A 21,915-nucleotide genomic window follows, 5' to 3' on the forward strand; every position below is an offset into this window, starting at 1 on the left:
AGACATGATATCCCAAATAAATGGAACCAGTTGCCTGCAGATCTAAGTGAGGACCATCAGCAGCGGTGTCTGACAGATGTCATTCAGTTTTTCTCCACTGTCATCAGCTGGGTAATCCCTGCTCAAAACTAAGAAGATTGTAGATTGCCTTTCTAAGGAAGGCAGAACCTGTCACAGAAAACCACAACCCCCAAGCAGGGTTTTAGGAGAAACGTGGCAAACCCATATGATAGACTTAGATGGTCAAGCTGAGTCTAGTTACTCATTTTCAACCTCTAGGACAAAGGTTTATCAAGCAGTCATGGGAAAGGCTGGAGTAGTGGAATAGTGAGGTATTTTCAGCACAGGCAGAAGAAGAAATCAGTGTTTTCATGGCATAAGAAACAACACAAGAAACGTTATGTGCAGTTCTGAGCAACCATTTCCAGAAAACAAGAACCTCACTGGAACATGGAATACTATAAGGTTTATTTAAAACATTGCCAATTTTTCAACAGAGGATCCATTTTCTTGAGGGAACAACAAAAGCTATCATTTTCCATCAGGAGGTTATTTCTTCCTCTACGTACCAAGTCTCCTCGGTTTCCCTGTGTAAATGAACAAATTTAATCATGTGCCACATGCTTTGCAAACAAATGTATGAAACCACAATAAAAAAGATACCAGAATGTAAGAGCCGCAGTCAAATCGATAAACCAATTTTTTTTGCCTTTTTCTTTTAATCATTACAATCACCTTTTCTTTGTTCTTTCTTATCTAATCTAATTAATTTAATTAATCTAATTTCTTATCTGATTAATTTTTCCCTTGTTTAGATTGCAAGCTTTCCAGGCTGAGGTTTTTTGTTTTGTTTTGTCTTTGGTTGATTGGTCAGATTTTTGTTGTTGTTTTGTTTTGTTTTTGTTTTAAGGCAACTAGGGTAACTTTGTATTGTGTTTTGTTTTGGTCTTGATTTCATAGCTTAAAGCTTCTTTAGTTCTTTGGTCTTGGCCCAATACAAAAGCTTGTAAGCCTCAGAATAAACCACATTAAAAAGCCCAGAATGGAATGGTTGGGAGAAAATCACGCATCTCAGTTAAACAGGCAGAACTTAGAGACAGAAAAATACTCAGTAAATTGCCTTGGCAGTTATGCAGTTTTTAGCCCTTTCTTCTAGACCAAAAGCTGTTCTCTAATATTGAGAACTTATCAAGAAATATGCCTGAAGTTGTAAAGCAGTCACATCATAAAGCTATAGAGAGACATAAAAGCTTGTCTATGCTGTAGAAGAAACTGTCATTAGATAAGCAAAGAAAAATAGCACAAAGAATTATAACTTTGCTTGTACCAATTTCCTCAGAATCTTTTTTTTTAATCCATTACACTGAAAGACACTATTAAAGCTGTAGTTACATCTCCTGATTTCCGAAGGCATGCCTATAGCAGAAAAAACTGGCAAAGTAATGAACTGATAAATAATTTGCCTTACAAAAAAGACAAAGGATGTGAACAAAACAATCTGTATAAATTTAATTAATTGGAAGGTAAGACCAAAAAAAAAAAAAAAAAAAAAGATTGGCAAAGAAAATTTCGGCTTCTTTTTATTATTTAGAGCACAGACTCTGGGATTAGGTTAATTACTGATCAAGAAAGTGGCTAAGTGGCTCCAACATTAGCCAAATGCGTCACTACAGTACAAAAGCATGCACTGCACCTTATTATGTAGCTCACTTCTCTTACTGGAGAACTAATTCTAGCTATCTGAGGAAGGATCTTACTCCTGATGTCCATTTGCTCTCCAGCCTGTCAGGGACAGCATTTAGTACAAGAAAGCAAAAGAATGAACCTTTTTTTCAGAAAATAAACATTCTTAAAAGCATAGAAAGACCAGTACTGCTAATTGAGAGATAAGCTGGAAAATGCTGGACACATTTGTCAATTTTAAGTGGGAAGAAAATAACAATACTGAATCCCTAGCAAAAGTATTTTATGTGACTCTGTTCTGAAGTGCATGCATTAAAAAGAAAGATTCAAAAATAATCAGAAAGAGATTAAACCTGAATTCGAAGTTTATTCTTTTGAATGAAGAAAATAATAACCTGAGATACAATTTAGCCTCCCTTTTTCCCTTATCAAATGTTTCTTAATATGTCAGTGTACAAAGAAGACTTGACAACAATTCTCCTCCACTGTGTTATTCCTACCTGCAGCGTTGACATCAAGGTGCAAACCTCTCAAGCAATACCCTGCGGCCTGGTCTCCCTCCTTCACACGTGATGGCCAGGCAGGGTTACTCCCTGATCAGCACAGCTCACTTGCAAATGCCTTGCTTGCACTGTTCCACCTGATGAACACAACTTCTCCAAACAAACTAATAAGCCTTGTCACCATCGCTACAGGTTTCACTGTATGAGGAATACAGAGCACCACTTTCCATATAATTTATTTGCTCCTAAACCAACTTCAGGACACTGCAGAGAAATGCATGAGTATCAGCAACAATTTCTGAGGGTGCCAGAGGACCGTGGGCACCTGAAAATAATTAACATATCTTTTTAAGAATTAATTTCCATACATTGGATTTAAACTTTGTTCATACAGAACTCCCGGGATTCCCCCTCACTTACACATACAGCAAAAATCAAGCTGTCAATGGTTGAAATGACTCGTTTCAACCTCTCTTTCAGACATTTAAGTGATACATAACTCTATATTACCTGATTATCTTCTAGTAGTGCTTTGTAGAACAAATCACTTAAAATAACACCAAAAAACAAGTTTTTAGATTTGAAAGACACCCAGACTGCAATGCAATAAAACAAAAACAAATGAAAACCTGAGGTAACTCTGAATGCATGTGTATAGGAACTACCACACACACATGACCATATGCGCTTACTGAGTGTTTCTACTTAGAATACAGCAGTGCAAAATGGTCACTGTTTTAAGAAACATTATCTCCTGACAGTAAGATACTACAAATATATATTGTTCCTGGCCCTTAAAAAAAAAATAAATCTAATCTACATGCAATTTTGACTATGTAAATATCTCAATGTATTCTAGTAAGAGAATAAGGCAGGAATATAGAAGAAAACCAATGATCACAAACAGCAGAGAAATCTCTGCCATCCTTTGCAAATCTCATTTCTAAAATGCTGCACATTTTGCAGAAAGGTTTTCGGTGAACCAACAGCCACCAGGCATTCACTTCTTACACTTCCAGAGTAGAGGAACTTGCTCACCCCATGTTTCAAGGGGGAACTGCAAATCTAAACCAACAGAACTCATCAGTCTTTTAGGGACTACACAAACTGGGATTGCAGCTGCTAAAAACTTAACTGGACCTCCTGGATCCAGAATACAGCCTCTCAGAGATTACATGAACTACCAGACCAGTTCATAATTTTCATTTTTTAAAGGCCATTACTGTTTTTGAAACAGTAATTATTTCAACAACTGACATTATTTTTTCTTATAAAATGTGATCCCAGTTCTGGTAACCGCTGAGTGACCACACACCAGCAGGCCCAGAAAAGTCCAGTTTGAAGTTTTTATCAGCTCAGAATTGCTATTACAGTTCTGTATTTGCAAAACTGTTAGGCACTTCCTCCTGAGAAAGGAAGTTTGTTTGGTTTTACATCTCCTGTGAATTCATAACTTTACCATTTAATCTGTTCAAACACAAGATATCTCCAAAGACCATGCTGCAAAGAACCGGATTGTGTTGAATAAAAATAGTTGGAATTCAATAACTTAATTCAAAGATCTTAATGTCATTCCTGAATAAACATCCCTTTAACTTTTTGTTCTAACACTGTACCCCTGTTTATCTGTCTTCATAGTAACAAAAACATTTTGAAAATTCCTTATGCCATCTAGGAAATTCAGGCTACTGTATCTCTCTTTAAAATTTTGGAGAAAAAAAAAAGAGAGAAAAAGCACAAAAGTGTAATATTATCATTTTAATGTTCCAAAGCAATTTTAAAAGAGTAAGTCAAAACATTACTCTACAATCTGTTGCATAATAATAAAAGTGATAAATTACATACATTACCATAAAACCATAATCCTATTGCAATTGTATTTTATAATGGAGTCCAATTTTCTCTAAATTGAGATGCTGTGCTGACTAAATTGAAGTTTAAATCAGATGACAGATGATTTCTGAAACACATGCACAATAAAAGAAGTATTCCACCCACAAACAATTTTCATGTTTGAAACATAACAAACAGCTTGTGAATATGAATCAGGATACATTCTTCAAAAATTTGTTGGAAATGTGATTAAAGAGAGATGAGAATGCACTGGTACTGCCAGCCAAGAATTGCCACCTTCTTAAAACTGTAGGCAGGGATAATTATATGACGCAGAAAATATTAGAAACATTAGTAGCAGTGAGACTTCTGTGAGCTCAACATTTTAGAGACTGAAATACAATTTGAACAACCTGCTGATTGCAGAACTTTTTTTTTTTAAATGGGAAAAATTATTCCTTCTACGCTTTCTTCCTCTTTCCAAACCACATTACTCTATCACAAAACTCTGTGCAAGTCACCAACTTAGTAAGCCTTGAACAATTTGAAAGTATAACCGTTTTAATTAAAGATGATCCACAGGATGCAGTAATGACTACAAGCTGATTTCCTTGCATTTAGAATTACCTTTTAAATGTGATGTATTTTACAACTCGTTTGCTTCACTGATTACAGAACAGCAGTTCAGCTATCTGGGTGATACCAGCAAAGAAAGCCATTAACTCAACAGCGAAATCGCCCCCTTGCCCAAGTTTTTCCCTGAAAGGGACTGCTCTGCAGTCAAATGAAGGCAACCAAAGCACCTTTTTCCACGTGGAGAAATATGCAGTCTCAAGCCACCCCTTTTCAGCCTGTGGATGGCACACCAGCTCTCTCAGATTCCAGTGAGTAACCATACAACATCCAGTCTTTAAAAATGGTAATCCCATTTACTTGGACAATTTCCCTTTTGGCTCATGCTTTTAAGTTCTAAGGGCTTCCTTTTTTCTCCTCTTCCCCATATTCTTACCAGAAGCATGTTTTCTTCCCCGTGTTATATGCAGAGTTATCAATTCCTTCACTCCTTTAGGCTAGTACTGCAGCCTCCAGTAGTAGCTAGAGAAGGAGTTGAGAAGAGTTTCTCCCTATACATTTCACAAGGTTCCTGGTCCATTATATCAAACTGATGTTCCATTACATAACTTCTCCCAGACAAAAGCTGTTCCCTAGGTCCATCTTCGTCCTGCTGTGGCTGCTCCTGGTCTCTGTCACATTGGCAGGACCCAGAGCACACTCCCAAGCTCCCAATGCCTTGACAAGCCTCTAGCCATCCTTCTCCCTAATTCTGTTCTGCATCCTCCCCTTCACCCCCACTGGGATGCCCTTGTTCAGGGCCGGCTTTGCTATGAGACAGGTACATACCTTGGGTTGGTAAGCTCTGAAGCTGTGGAAGAGCTGTGATAAGGTTTTGCAGCAGCATCTCTGCTTGGCTCAGGAGCTTTGCTTAAACTCAACTGCCCCTTTGGTCCATACCCAAACCACCTTTCACAGCGTAAGAGCCAGTGAACTTCTGGTGGAATAACTGCACAGCAGGGTAAGAACTAAAACAATTCTTTCATTTCATAGATGACAATCACGCCATATAACTTATCACCATAGAAGAACAGAACAAATATCTGAAAGAATTCATGAGTAGATGAATCAAATACATGAAGGATAAGTTAGTTATCATTACTAGATACAGTGACTTGGATGTAAGCCTCTCAATGAGGTCTGTATACTAAAAAGATGCTAAAAACTTACTGACGAACTATATGAGGAAGGGTTGCATTTCACTTGCTCCTCACATTCTCCCCGTTAAGCATCCATACTAGTCACTGGTTGAAGCTGGATAAGATGGATTGTTTGTCTAAGAGCAGTTCTTGAATTAAAATTTAATCAGAATTTCGTATTTTAAAAAGTACTGACTTGCTCAAATCCAAACGCTCTTTAGGATTCTATTTTGAGATGAGATAATACAAAAAAAAAAAAAAATCAAGTGTATGGGAAAAAGATCTTTTCCTGCTTTAAAATTCACATTTATGGGTCGATCATACATGTGTGCACTCCATACCAATTCTAATCATCCAGTCATCCATCTTAATTATAATTTAAATTCCCAGACAGTCAAGTGAGAATTCCCCCTGCATTTATATCTTACTGGAAAACACCAGCTTGTCCTGCTGCTTTTAGCTGGGACAGAATTAATTTCCTTAATCATAACTGGTATGGTTCTGTGTTTTGGGCTTACAGTGAAAGTACTGATCACACCCCAATGTTTTCAGCTGTTGCAGAGCTGCACTGGCCCAGAGGCAAGGCCTTTCCAGCTCCTCACGCTGCCCTGCCAGCGAGGGGCCCCAGGGGGCTGTCCCACACCACCCCGGCGTCACACTCAGCGATAGCAGCTGGGGCAAAGGAGGAGGAAGGGGGACATTGGGAACAATGCTATTTGTCTCCCCGAGAAGCTGCCCCATGTGAGGAGCTCTGCTGGTTTGCAGCGGCTGGCACCTGCCTGCCGGGGGGAAGCAGTCAGTGGGGCCCGGTCGGGCTTTGCTTTGCACAGCTTCTGCCTTCCCCACCAAGCTGTCCTTGCCTCAGCCCCTGAGCTCTCGCACTGTTACCTCTCCCTTTCTCTCCCCATCCCACCTGGGGAGGGTGGACAAGTGACTTGGGCCTGCTGAGCTGTCTGCCAGAGCTGCACCACAGCACAGCCATTCTAAGCCAACATATCAACTGTGATAAGGCTTTAATCAGGAAATTTTTCATAGCCAAGACAGAATTTTGTTCAAAACCACAGCTTGACATACTAGACAAAATTCTACAGATCAGGCACTCATTTGGGATATTGGAGACCCAGAAAAAAAAATGCCTGTTATGATTTCTAAATGAAACTGGAACACTTGACACCCAAAGTGAATGACCTCATTTTATAAATACTATCTAACATGAAACACCTGAAGCTTCACACACATACATTTCCACAGATCTGTTACCCAGTTCCTGATATACCAGAATGAATGCATTTATAACATAATGGAGCTGCTCTTAAGGATAGAACAATGGTTCTCTACACTATAAGCAGAGATCACAAAAAAAATTATAGCACAAAAATCCTGATGTTCTAACCTTAGAATATATCCATTCATTTATTAATAACATATAATATTAGAAAGATGTTTTGAATCAATTTGCTGGAAAATAAGTTTATATAAACTCATTTTATAACTGATTTATATAAACTTTTTATTTTTTTTTTTTAATATTAGTTTCCTTTGGAAAGCAAATTTCACATTTTAGCAAACCTTTATATGTAGGTTAGTCATGGCAGAATTTCCATCATTTTTAAATGTATTGCTTATTGGATACACAATGTCATATATGCATATAAATACAGTTGGAATGCTTGAATTAAAGTGAATAATTAAACTTTGTGAGGCTTTCCAGCTTTTAACACATTCCATAAATTGTTACAGTTAAGAAGGTCTTTGGAAAGACTCTGTAGCCCAAAAGCTTATCTTTCTTCTTGGCTAGAGTCCTGCTTCAGCACACAGCCTGGGAACCATTCAGACATAAGAACTGTGGAGAGCGGGTGGTCAGAACCTTTCATTCATCATCTTCCTGCGAACACTGTACTGCAGGTCTCCTGGGACTGAGTGACAAATGAAGTCAGTCACCAGCAACAGAAACGTTCTGCCATTTGCTGCCTTTTGGGATTCTTCGGGAATAGCAACTCTAAACCTATGTGTTAGAAGAGGAAGAAATCTGTTTTATGCATAGAAACATTAGAATGAAAAACTCCCATTATGTAATTAGAGTCAACAGTTTTACCTTCAGCCATTTAAAATAAAAATAGCTTGCTAATCCTTACAGCACCTCTTTAAAATTACTACTCATTCCTACAACAGGATCCTGAACCTCTATCACTCATTTCTATTAAGTCAAGCAAATTGAATCAGGTTAGTATTGCAAATGTAAATCAATTCCAGATGTGCTAATTAACCTAACCTCTAATCTTCAGGGAACAGGTATTTGACAAGTTAGAAGGTACTTCTGTAATGAATAATCTTTATATTATTATACAAATTAAGCCAGCACATAGACTTCATACACAATATATTTCATTCAGAACTGCTCTACGGGATCAGTAAAATATGATTTTGTAGTAAAAGATTAAAAACAGAGGATCTATCTATCAATGATATGCAAGTGTTTGTGATGCCTCCTCCTTTCATCTCCTTGGTAAGGATTTTAAACCCATTCACACTGAACTAGTTGAGCAACAGAAGCTATGCACATATGGGGGAAGTGCCAACAATTCTACCATGGAACAACTACTTTGACAAATCATCAAACTCATTAGCGGAGGCTTAGCTGTTTCATATGCCCATAACGATTTGGGGGAATGGAGGTAAGCAGCATCTTAAAGTAGACTACTGGTGATGCTAACACAGATGATTTCTTGAACATTGTAAGTTTCTGATTCATCCTTTTTGTCTTCTTCTCAATCCCCAATCTAACAACTTGTCAAAACTTAATATTGACTCTACACTGAAGAAAATCTTTCTGACAGCTAGATGAAATACTTGACATTTAAAGTTACACTGCAAGAATTAGCCTTCTGCTACCTGCCTTCTCCCCTGTTTTCCTCCTCCAAGTCATCCCGCTTCTCAAATATGGGAAGTTATGGATTTTTACATATCTTCAACACACTTAAAGCAATTAATCAGCTACATGATGAGTCTTGAAACAAAATTTGTCATAGAATTATGTGCGTACAGAAGTCCATTCAAAATACACATACATGCATGTATTTGAAAAGAATCACCATACTCTAGTTTGACATGATGGTTTCTCATCAGAGGCCAGAATTTCTTCCCTTCTGGTATACTAGGTGGTTACACACCTGACACTCATTTCTCTAAGTACTACCTAAAATAGCTACAGCGTAGTCATCCTTCATCAATTGCCCAGAAGAATTGAGTTCAATGAGTAAGTAGAGTCATTTTCAAGCCCTTCAAGAAACTCATTCAAAGAATCCTAACTACCCTGAAATCGTACTACAGATCTTCTGTATTCTGATTAAGTGATTTTTCTTTAAAGCTTTTTTATTGTAAGAAGACAAATTGTAAGGCAGTAATCATTCCTACCCTGGGAATCACGGTCAAAAGTATGCTGGACCAATAACCTTTGATGAACTTTACTAAGGTGTGAATTGGGCCAGCAATGTTGCCAGCACACCCAGTACTGCTGAGGTACATCCCCCTGTGGTGTATCCTTATTTCTTAATATCAAAGATATTGACAACAACCTTTGAATTTAACAAATAAATGACCCTATGTACTCTATTTCTGTAAGGTTGTGTGTGAGGATACATATGATAGGCATAAATATAAAAAAATTATAAATATACAAAAAGTTCAGGTATATGTAATGCATATAAAAGGAGGCATGACAGCAAGAGAAAACACTGAGATTTTTTTCTGCTAAGCTTTCAGCATCTTGCTCAGGCTGCCTTTAATTCCAGCACAAATAAGGGCTATTTCCTCTGGATGATATTCAGCCCTTGAAAAGGGATACGAAACAGCCCTATACAATGTAGGTTATCTCCAAGATTATCATAAAGATGTCTATCTCCCTCATAAATGCACATGAACAGGTTTTAAGCTACTCTAAGAAGTATTACTGTACAAAATCTGTACCATCAAAAAATTGTTTACATCCTAAGATATTTCTTTTCATATAACATGTTTGCTCCTCCAGAGGCTGCAAGTAACCAATGGTTTTAGTAGTTACTAAAATCAAAATATTTAGTCCCATATGCTAAGATATGTTCTTGTGTCCTTTCACTTATACATTACATATAACTTAAATAGAACAGTTACAAATCAGAACTTGAGCTCCATTTCCTTTGGTGGAAACAGGTCAAAATTGCTAACTGGAAAACTAAAATTCAAAGTGATAGTGCAGCTGTAAAAATCTATACTAATGTAACATTAGCATAATGTTTCCTTCTGTGCATATGGCTTGTCATTATCATATTAATATGAATGAGACTGTCAACTAACTTCATTACCTTCAAAACACCTGGATAATCCAGCTCTAGTTTTCAGTGTAAATTTCGGGTCTTACATGTACCAAAGCTTATCGTGATTAGTTTTCATTACTGCATTCTTGAGACAACTGGTCAAACAAATAACAGAACAATCAAATTCAGTATTGAAAAAACAGCCAAACATTTATTTTGATTAATCTACAAGTACACTAGCATTTAGACTCCCATCAACTTAAGGAGAAGTACAATTTATTCCCAAAGAAGCCATAAATAGCATCCATATCAGGCCATTTATATCACTGAGATTTTAGAGATTTATGTGCGCACGTGCAGACACACACACCAGGAAGATGTAGCAGCAATTGAGTCATTACTCATTACTAACTACAGCAAATTTGAGGTGTTCCTAAGAAACCAAACAATCAACAGAGCGCATGCTCACTGAACACTTCAAAAAATGGACTTTTGCTTGGAAAAGTAGAAGTTGCTACTTTTTTGTGTGAAGCTTTACTTGGAAATTGAATGGTTTTGAATGTACTTCTTCAAATACATTTATAGCATGTAAGCAATGTTCAACTCATGCTTTAAAAGACAGATTCAGTGTTTTTTGGAATGAGCATCTCTGCGCTAGATCTGTTGCCGCAATTCTGCCAAGTGAAAATTTCCATTTAACTAATGGCTTCATATAGAGATGAAAACAAAAACTGTAACCATCTGTGGAAATGATCATCTGTTTGACCTTTACCCCAAAGGCCAACTAGATTTGTGTGCGTGACTTATTTTAGAATGGCAATTTCAGAAAAGAGATTAATGTATTATGCAGAATACATCCAACATTGTGCAGAATTCATAGCTTACGTATTCAATATCTTTATTAAAAAAAAAAAAAAAAAAAACATTTTTTTCTGTATAAAGGTTCCTCTGTATGCAATTTAGAAAAAAAAAATCAAGCATTTTCCAAGCCCACCATTGCACAGTATACACATTTAACGTTTTAGCTAAAAAAAAAAGACAACATGACAAATAATATCCTTCCAGGTTGCACTGCAATGCTTTGCCCCCAAAATCTTTAAGATCTTTATGATACGCAGAATAATATTATTTTTGCTACATGAAATAAACTTCAGCCTTCTGTTTGCATCAATATTGTATTTTATCACCACTGCTGTTGATCATCTTTCTCCACTTGAGCAATTTAAATAAAGCCAGGTAAAAAAAAACAGGTTTTCTTCTAATAGAATGTGATGTACAAGATTCACTGCAAAAAACTTTTTTTTTTTTTTTTAAAGAAGCAATTATAAAAAGTGCCACAAAGTAGAAAAAATAAGATTATAAATTGCATAATTGGAAAAGAAACAACAATCATATTGGAGAATTACTGTTTTCAGGATGGGTTTTGCAAATGGGTTTACAGATGTGTTTTTTAAGTAAGGAGCTATGATTTTCAACGTGTATTTAAAGTTCAGTCCATGAACCAGACAGTAGGTAAATAAAGGCCTACACCTCTGATTTGTAGCTTCAGTAATTTCCTAGGCATTCTTATGTAATGCGACATTCATTAAACAATTTGAATTAGACTGATATTAAATTGATCTGAGTTACATGCATTATAGAGTTAAAAATCAGTATTATATGCATCTACTTTCTTAATCTTTAATATAACCTCCAAATACTAATATTATGAAATTTTAAACTGATACAGTCTTTACTAGATGAGTATATCCTCACCTAATAGAAAATATATACACACCAAAAAAAAGTTATCCGGTGCCAGACATTCAAATACCACATTTTGACACAAATTGAAAATAGCAGGATCTTCAGAAAACAGCAAAATCCAGGATTGGGATGCAGGTCCTGGCCCCTATTTTTATTAATGGCATTAACTAATTAACTTGCAGTATGTATGCTCTGATTCAATTATTATTTCTAACTAGTCTATTGCCTGTCTGTTATTAATTAGTCATTTTCTCAAGGGCCTTTATCAACAGTGTTTGGGATGACAGTGTAGAAATTTTCATTAGCTTAGCACACCAAAAACAATATGTAGAATATGTGACACCTACACAAAATCGTAAAAATTTGGAAGTTACCCCTATGAAAATAAATATCATACATCATAAAGATGATGTATCACAAAGTTATTCACATCCATTTCATGTGTTCTTTTACTGCGAGCCTATCATCCTTACATTTAGAAGGATGTAGTTTTCCTTGAAAACTAGCATTTTTCCTTTTCATAACATCCATAAAACATTTTACCTGATTGAATTTTGTTGTAGCTTTATTTGCTTGCCATTTTCCTGATATGTAGACCTCTCCAGTTTCTGTATCTGTTTTTAAATAGGTGGCAGTTTAGTCTCAGAATTTTAAAAGCACTATCAACTACTTCATTTAGAAATACTCATAACACTTAGAAACACTAACTGGGTTTCATATCTGATTTTAATAAAAAGAGGGGGAACAAAACTGACTGCAAGGTGATTAATGCATTCTCTGCTTTCAAACTAAGTTTCCATTTAACTCCAGAAAGAGCAACACAGACCTGAAATATTCACATAAGACAGCCAAGTGAAACAAGGTACAAAGAAAAGCCATTTACAAGGACTGGAAGTATTATTGTATATAGGCAACTTCATCTGGCAAGCAGACCAGAACCAGATAGCTCTGCAGCTTCACGTCACTCCACTGCTTTTTGTTCTGTACTCAAACCATACTTACCTTGGACTGCAGTCCAACATCATTATTATTTGGATATTAGCTACTGAACTAGCAATCTTTTTAGCACATGCAGTTAAATGGTAGTAAAACCAATTCCCCCACTGACTGAATGCTCTGAATAAAAGTTCAGAATAACATCTACGCTCAACTATATTCCACGGAATCAGAAGCTACAGCAACTTTTACCAGCTTGAGAATGCACAACATGAACTTTTCAGCAGTTTTCCCCACAGGTAATAATGCCGAAAATAAAAAGCAGGGATTTCTCTCAGCTGTCTAACCATGTAGTATTTGAGCTCTTAAATATCTCCATCCATACATTTTCAGTAGACAACCCCGGCATCTTCCCTGACAGCACTCCCCGGATTCTCAGGTTTTGTCTCAGCTTTTATCACCTTTCTTCCTTCCTCTGCATTTAGTCTTTCACTAAACCCTACCACTTCTTTCTTTTAAGTCTAACCTCTGCCACTCTTGCTACTAAAACACTCATCCCTTTGTCAGCTTGTCTCGAAAACTACATTTTCCTCCTGCTTTTCTTTATCTAGTTAGACCAGAACTGTGAAACCTCTTCCCTTTAGCTGCTGCAGCATCTATACGCCCAAATTTATTTGCCTTGCCTTGTATCCACTTGCCATAGCCAGCCCAAGCAGCTAACACTCACATTTTTGTGGTATAATTAATTGTACTACAAATTCTCTCTCCACAGCAGGCTGGCCTCATTTACACACCTCACAACCTGCCTCTCTAACAGCCACACTTCCCAGAATCTGCTTCTCCTGTGCTTTCACAGCAAGTACTGTCATTTGCATTAAAGCACTATCAACTTATTGGAATGTTTTGAGTGAAAAAAGTCATTCCCATTTTTAATTAATTTTAAATCGTGAGGGGATTCTCCATATTTGTAACATTCCTAATTTAATGGCAAACTGGATTATGATGTACTTTTTGTAAAGAGCCGTGCATTACTGTAACTTTCATGTGTTTCATTGGGCAATTAATCCAAATCACAAAAGTCAAAATTCCCCAACACCAAGGCTTTGTGTTTGATTAACATCAGAGCACCAAAAATGAGCATTCACAATTCCAAGGAATATCACCAAACCCTGACTGTAAGAACACAAGAACATCTGAAGCCTCTGAGAAGCCCCTGGAATTTGCCATAAAACCTCTCTTTCCCCCACTGACTACTACAGAGGATTTGTGACATTTTGTGGTGATAACAATGCCTGTGAAGAACAGAGGGGGAGACAGGGCAGGAAAGAGTTTTGGCAGCTGAATATGGAAGTAGCAACAGAATCCATCTCACCTAAGAAATGTTTCAGAGATAAATAACAGGGACGACAGAGTAGTCAAGACTACAAGCACCTATTTGACAGAACCTTTGTTGGCTGAGAATGAACAAATCCTTTGAAGAAACTTGATCAATGGAGAAGAAAGGAAATTGAAACCTAAGACAAATAAGATGCTACTGAAAAGACAGACCTCTAGTATTTGTCTTTCCATGAGACATGAAACCTTTCCATTGCTAAAAAGCAACACAAAATTGGAAGATGGAGTGATGGATGCTTTTATTTTATTTTTTAATAGTATTTTACATACAGCCATCCAGGAACTAAAACATAAAGGACTCTTAATCCTTCCGTACAGTAGTTTTTATTCTTATTTTAAAAGAAATGTTACTTACATAGAGATAGCTAATGGGTACCCAGAGAGCTGTAACTTTGAGTACAATCCCCTCCTTAATTTTTTTTTTTTTAACAGGAAAGCCAAACACGAAGTAAATGAAAACAACTCGACCAATTTCTGAGAACACTTCAGCTAGTTTGTCTAGCACAGACCAGCTGATTACACTGCCCCAACAAACCAGTTTATTAGAAGAAAACATCTCACAATTAGACTATGAGAATCCCATTGAGAGCTGATTAACTCTCACACATCTGAAAATGTCTATGACAGATGCCAGGAAATCAGACAAAAATTGCAGTAAGAGATGTAGATCAACGATTCCAAGAGTTCTCCATGTACAATAAAACAAAACTTTTTGCCTCTGTTACCATTACACAGCATCTTGAAACACTTGTGATTTGCTGTCCTAGAGAATTTATTACCCTTCAGATAAACAGAAGCAGACACTAATCTCTCTCCAATGAACAGAAACACTATATAAGTCAGTTTAAAAGATCTGAACTGAATTAAGCATCACCCTGGTCTCTCCATCCCACTTAAAGCTGTCGGGCCTCTGAAGCGCTCCACAGCTGGCTGGCACGTTGCATGAAGTTTTCTCTCTCCACAGCTGTGCTTTAGGTGCTCTCTGCAAAGATGTGAAGACAACTTCTGCTCCTTCACTGCCGAACGCCGCAAGAACAGTGGCTTGCCATGTGCACAGCGCAGCTCTGTGCTCAGTAACTTTCTTTATCAGAGCATTTTCAGACCCGTTGCATAACAGAGGCTGCCTGAAAGCAAGTCCTAATCTATTTTATTTATCATGCCAAGCAGTTGGGAGTAATCAACGCACTAACCATGACTGAGCTTAATACCTGAGCGCATGTGAATCGATTAAGGCAGAATAAGGCAACTGTACGGAGACAGGAATCTTTCCAGTCAGTAGTTTAACTACTGAAAATAATTGGGAATTGGAAAAGCAATGTCAGTCTGGGCTACAAATGCTGACCAGAAAGAGGAGCAGAAAACACACACAAAAAAAAAGAAAGCAACAAAGCATTACAGGTAGTTCATTGTTCACAGAAACCTCAGTGATAATGTTACTGTTCCATGTAATTGCTAGGTCTTGCTCCAGAAAACTTGTATGATAGATCACCAGAATGGAAATAAAACAACTTTAATTTGAGCAGACTTTCAAGGCTGAAAACAATGAAGCAAATCACGCCGTTGTTACTCGCAGAGCTGACTATTACCAGCCAGAGCACAGAGTCCCATGGAGAAGCTGCCCAGGGAAGGCAGCTGCCTCTGGAGGCCCCCCCCCCAACTTTATGCTAGCCAGGGAATTCATCTGCAGTGCTCTGTACCGCCCCTCTCACCACCGACATACCAGGTGTTTGCAGGGCTTTGGCCTCTCTTCCCTCTGCTCAAGGGGAAGCAGATACAAGACCTGGCTCAAACCGATGCAGAACCAAGCCAGAAATAGCTTGCCCACGTAGTACAAGGGGCGAAGGACAGGCTCTCCAACAAATGCTTTAGGCTTAATTTCCTGTCCCAAATCAGTTTTTGAATTAGACTGCCCAGTAACACGAAAAGCCTTAAGAAAGACACCTCCTGAATTACATGCCTAAGGTATGTATTCAGAGATCTGAATGTTCTCCTAACCCACCAATACTTTTAAAAACAAGTACTGCTTTACCCATTATCTTGAAAAATATTAATCATACTACAATTTAACTTACAAACACTCCTAAAGGCTCTAATCTTCATTTTTTCAAATATTTTTAGAAATCAATCATTAATCTCTCTGACTTACAACAGCATTTCAGAAATACCAAGTCATGGTCACCACTGGGGAGGCACGGGGAGAATTCAAACTCTCTCAGCCACTTCCACAGTGGATAAACTCCTAGGCTACAGTTTTTGACTTCTGCTCTGTACACCTCTTCAGCAGCTTCTAGAGCTTCAAAAATTGTCTCTATATATCCACTCCTTCACATGGTAATGTAGTGGGTTTACGTGGCAAGGTTTTGGTAGCAGGGAGCCATAGGGGTGGTTTCTGTGAGAAAGATCTAGAAGCTGCCCCATGTTTGGGAAGGGCCCCATTGTTTTCCAGATCCGAGCCAATAAGCGATGTTGTTTTGCGCCTCTGTGAGAGCATATTTAAGACAGGGAAAAAACGCTGCGCCACACAGCAGCCGGGAGAGTCAAGGGAGTGGGAGAACAGCCTTGCACCAAGGTCAGTGTGGAAGGAGGGGGAGAGGTGCTCCAGGCGCCGGAGCAGAAGTCCCCTGCGGCCTGTGGTGAGGACCATGGTGAAGCAGGATGTCCCCCTGCAGCCCATGGAGTACCACGGTGGAGCAGGGTTCCACGCTGCAGCCCGTGGAGGAGACCACGGTGGAGCAGGTGGCCCTGCACCGACGGAGGCTGCCGCCTGTGGAAGACCCCTGCCGGAGCAGATTCTGGGCCGGACCTGTAGCCCGTGGAGAGGAGCCCACGCAGGAGCAGGTGACCTGGCAGGAGCTGCTGCCCGTAGGGGAGCCAGGTTGGAGCAGTTTTCTCCCGAGGGATGGACCCCGTGGTACGGACCCATATCTGGAGCAGTTCTGGAAGAGCTGCTGCCTGTGGGAAGCCCACGCCGGATCAGTTCATCAAGGACTGTATCCTGTGGGTGGGACCCCACAGCACAGGGGATGAGAGTGACCGAGAAGGAGCGGCAGAGAAGAAGTGCTGTAGACTGACCATAACCCCCATTCCCCGTTCCCCTGCGCCGCTCGGGGGGAGGAGGTGGAAGAGGGTGGATGGGGGGGGGAAGGTGCTTTTGGTTTTTTTCCTTTGTTTTCTCACTTCTCTCGCTTGTTAGTTATAGGCAATAAATCTTACTATCTCCTTATGCCGAGTCTGTTTTGCCCGTTACAATAATTATTGCGTGATTTTCTCGTCCTTATCTCAATCCTTGAGCCCTTTTCACATATTTTCTCCCCATTCCTCTTTGAGGAGGGGGAGTGAGAGAGCGGCTGTGGTGGAGCTCGGCTGCCCACTCGAGCGGAACCACGACAGTCTTTTTTGGCGCCCAACGTGGGGCTCAAGGAATTTGAGATAAGGATGATAGTTAGTAGAAGTAACGGGCAAAAATATGTGCAGGATGATTGTTAGGAATGTACAAGTTGTGAAGAATTTAAGAAAGCAGTAACTGTGAGATGTTAGTGTGGTGAAGGGACGAGGGGTGGTGTGTGTGTAAAATGTCCACATTGTCGGTGCTGTGATGATGTTATGTTTATTTTGGTGTGGTGAATTCTTTTTCGTTTTGATTTAAGTGAATTTTGTGAAGGTTGTTGTGATAATTGTAAAGTGAGAGTATGTTGTGAGTAGTCTTAAATATGCTTTTAACAGAGGCGAGGGGTGGAATGTAGTGGGTTTACGTGGCAAGGTTTTGGTAGCAGGGAGCCATAGGGGTGGTTTCTGTGAGAAAGATCTAGAAGCTGCCCCATGTTTGGGAAGGGCCCCATTGTTTTCCAGATCCGAGCCAATAAGCGATGTTGTTTTGCGCCTCTGTGAGAGCATATTTAAGACAGGGAAAAAACGCTGCGCCACACAGCAGCCGGGAGAGTCAAGGGAGTGGGAGAACAGCCTTGCACCAAGGTCAGTGTGGAAGGAGGGGGAGAGGTGCTCCAGGCGCCGGAGCAGAAGTCCCCTGCGGCCTGTGGTGAGGACCATGGTGAAGCAGGATGTCCCCCTGCAGCCCATGGAGTACCACGGTGGAGCAGGGTTCCACGCTGCAGCCCGTGGAGGAGACCACGGTGGAGCAGGTGGCCCTGCACCGACGGAGGCTGCCGCCTGTGGAAGACCCCTGCCGGAGCAGATTCTGGGCCGGACCTGTAGCCCGTGGAGAGGAGCCCACGCAGGAGCAGGTGACCTGGCAGGAGCTGCTGCCCGTAGGGGAGCCAGGTTGGAGCAGTTTTCTCCCGAGGGATGGACCCCGTGGTACGGACCCATATCTGGAGCAGTTCTGGAAGAGCTGCTGCCTGTGGGAAGCCCACGCTGGATCAGTTCATCAAGGACTGTATCCCGTGGGTGGGACCCCACAGCACAGGGGATGAGAGTGACCGAGAAGGAGCGGCAGAGAAGAAGTGCTGTAGACTGACCATAACCCCCATTCCCCGTTCCCCTGCGCCGCTCGGGGGGAGGAGGTGGAAGAGGGTGGATGGGGGGGGGAAGGTGCTTTTGGTTTTTTTCCTTTGTTTTCTCACTTCTCTCGCTTGTTAGTTATAGGCAATAAATCTTACTATCTCCTTATGCCGAGTCTGTTTTGCCCGTTACAATAATTATTGCGTGATTTTCTCGTCCTTATCTCAATCCTTGAGCCCTTTTCACATATTTTCTCCCCATTCCTCTTTGAGGAGGGGGAGTGAGAGAGCGGCTGTGGTGGAGCTCGGCTGCCCACTCGAGCGGAACCACGACAGGTAACTAGAAGTTTCTTTGCAGAAAACTATACAACTAAACAAACAAAAAAATTGGAACAGTAACAATACAATAAACATGGGTTATTGACAAATGGTAATTAGTCAGCCTTATGAAAGCCTTAAAAAGCAATGTTTTTCCCGGTCTCATACTTCACCAACCTTTGAAAGTTTCAGAGCTTGAAGTAACTAATAGTTAACAAGAAGTCAATATGCCATGAGAATATTTTTCTGTTCTCAGCTAGCACGTATTGACAACAAGCACTGCAGCTTTCTAGTAGTGAAGCACACACTGAATTAACAGAACAGGCTCTTTGTGTTCTCCATCTGTAGCATTAGGTAATCAGACATCAATTTATTCTTCCACAACTCTATGCATCGATTTTTGTATGAAATATATTGCCAGCAGAGACTTTCTTTTTAGATTATATCAAAGGGTAAGAATTCTTTATTTCATCTCCTCAGTTTGCTCTATCCACAGAACAGTCTTAAAGAGCCTGTCTAAACTCTAGGGGAATCACTGGCTATAAGAGAAAACATAAAATTACTCGTTGGCAGAAAGCATTGCCTACTTCATCTTCTTCAGCTGTAAGCCTCCTTTCAATGACAAAGTAATCAAAAAGATTAGCAGTGTTTTTTAGTTAAACATGACTAAGATTCAGGCAATGTGTCTCCAAGTACACAACCTACAGGACTATTTCCACATAAATTTGAGACTCAGTAACTTAGAAGTACAGTTTTCAAGCTGGCAGAAATAGACAAATACACCTCACGTTCAATACTTAGGAAACTTTAGAAAAGGACATATAACGTGCTGTTACTGGCGCATCCTCGTAATGAGCTGACGACTCTTCTTCCCCACTGTCCATTGCCAAACATTGCCATCTTCATCTTTGTGGACTGAAAAGTTGATAGTGAAGCTGGGAGAGGCAATGAAAAGAGGGAGGAAAAATGAAAAAGGTAACAAAACAAAAAAAGACTTGTGTTTTTTAATGAACTTAAGTCAACTTTCAGCAGCATCAAAAAGAAGATGCTTAAAGAGGTTTAGACGTTTTCCTCAGACAGTACACAAAGTATCAACCATAACTGAAATATTTTACAACAGGTTGTACTTCACAAATTCCAGAAGAGTTGATCAGATGATGCACAACTGAAGCGTTCTACAGCTGTTTGTGCAGAGACATTTTGTCCCCATAAGGTAAAGACACCATCATATTTACAAAAACACTTTACAGAAACAGGGCCTAAAGGGCTACAATCATATAGCATAGTAGAGTCAAATGTGAATTCTCCTTTTCTCCAGAATGCAGCTTTCTAACTTTTTTTCTGCTTCATGTCACTAAGTGAAGGAAGGCAGAAGACTATCATTTAACTCTCACCATAATACCACTATCACCTGGTTCTGAACAGCTTAGAGTTGCATTAAAGACCACTTTCCCAATATTATTCTGAAATCACATGAGCAAGTTAAAGTTGACTGTGACTAAAAAGAAATGTTAAAAGGGAAGAACACATTCAGCGAAGACAGGGGAAGAGACGTACACCAGATTAGTTGGCTGTTACACGCCTTACAAGTATATAGCCCAGACTGGTACCTTAAACACCTTTTAACCAAAGCCAGAAGGCAGTCTGTTACCTAATTGGAAACTACACTTAAAAACACAATTGACTCCTAGAACCCAATAAAAACATAGGCACAGAGAAAAACAATGAAATCACAGAATTGTCTGGGCTGGGAGAGCTTCAAAATCATCGAGTCCAACCATGTGCATGGATTCCAAATGAACTCACATTTTAATCTGAGGCACAGCTCAATTTTCATTCTTCCTCCCCAGAAGTAAATACACTAGTTCCAGAAATGCCAGATCAAAAATTTTCCACTTCACCCAACTTCAATTGTGCGCTAACAATAAGTGTAATTTGTTTTTTCAGTTTCAAGCGCATGTACTGAAGATCTCTCTACTTAAAGGTCAATGCACACAGGGGCAAAGCATTTCCTCTGAAGGCCTGCCTAAGCTTCCAAGGTAAACCTTCACATCCTCCCATCAGACAACTGTTATGAGTTGTAGAATCAAAAAATCCCCACTATCCTCCCAAACTAGGCTGCTGTAAATCAGCAATTCTGTGGACTTAATTGTATCCCATTACACGCAGATGAAAAAGTCTATCTGAATGCCAAAACACAACAGAAATGTTGCAGGGGAAGGAAGATTAGTCATATGTTTGACAACTCTGTATATTCAAATTGTAATATTCACAGAAAATTACAGCAGGCATTGGCACACGTGCTTGGAGAGCTGGGAAGTGCAAAGGGAGTCACTACAATGTTGCTCAACAGACAAAGAAAAAATGAGAAAAATTCTTTGTGGAAAATTCCTCCAAATATTAATCACAGAAAAACAATCTCCACACAAGAAAAACATTTTGGTAGATCTACAGGGCAGAAGATTTGTGACTGGTAAATAAAGACACCAACTAACTCTTAAATGAAGAAGACCACTCAAAATTAATTCTGAGGAACAAACACAGGGAAAAGTAAAAATGTCTAAAACCGTTTGTGGAAATGCAGTAAATTGTCCAGGCAAGGAGTTAACACTGCAGGGAAACAGGCTTGGGCTGTGTCGCTCTACAGACTGCAAGGAAGACAGTGCAGATGCAATGGAAAAAAAAAACATCAAGTACAGTTTTCACTGCTGAAAACATGGCATAAAAGAAACAAGAAGAGTAGAAAAGGGTAGAGAAAAAACAAATTGGACCTGACAAGCTTCTTTTGGAGGTTTTGGTTCTTTGTTTTTGTTTGCGTGGGGTTTGGGGCTCCCCCCCGCCAATTCTGTGTAAAGGAAGAACAAAGGCAATTCAGAGCAGCAGCTGAAGACATACATGGCAAGCTTCTAGAAATCAAGATTTTCTTCACTCTCCAAAAGATTTTGGAAAAACTGCTAGTGTTTTGAGCCAGTCACATAGAAACCTGTACATACATAAACAA

The 21,915-nt window shown here is 39.4% G+C and overlaps 2 protein-coding genes across 7 annotated transcripts in view; one reads left to right on the top strand and one right to left on the bottom strand.

Annotated features, from left to right (window-relative positions):
- MARCHF1 (membrane associated ring-CH-type finger 1) overlaps nucleotides 1-21,915 on the bottom strand; it is a 404,383-nt gene that overhangs the window by 208,570 nt on the left and 173,898 nt on the right. The gene's annotated exons all lie outside the window — the stretch shown is intronic.
- The window catches only part of KLHL2 (kelch like family member 2), a 271,198-nt gene continuing 266,434 nt past the window's right edge, over nucleotides 17,152-21,915 (top strand). Inside the window, exon 1 of the mRNA XM_084518132.1 lies at nucleotides 17,152-18,380. Within this exon, the coding sequence (XP_084374258.1) occupies nucleotides 18,185-18,380 (196 nt within the window). The 5' untranslated portion in view covers nucleotides 17,152-18,184. The remainder of the gene's footprint in view (nucleotides 18,381-21,915) is intronic.

The sequence above is a fragment of the Aythya ferina genome (assembly GCF_964211825.1).
Source record: "Aythya ferina genome assembly, chromosome: 4".
Taxonomy (NCBI): Eukaryota; Metazoa; Chordata; class Aves; order Anseriformes; family Anatidae; genus Aythya; species Aythya ferina.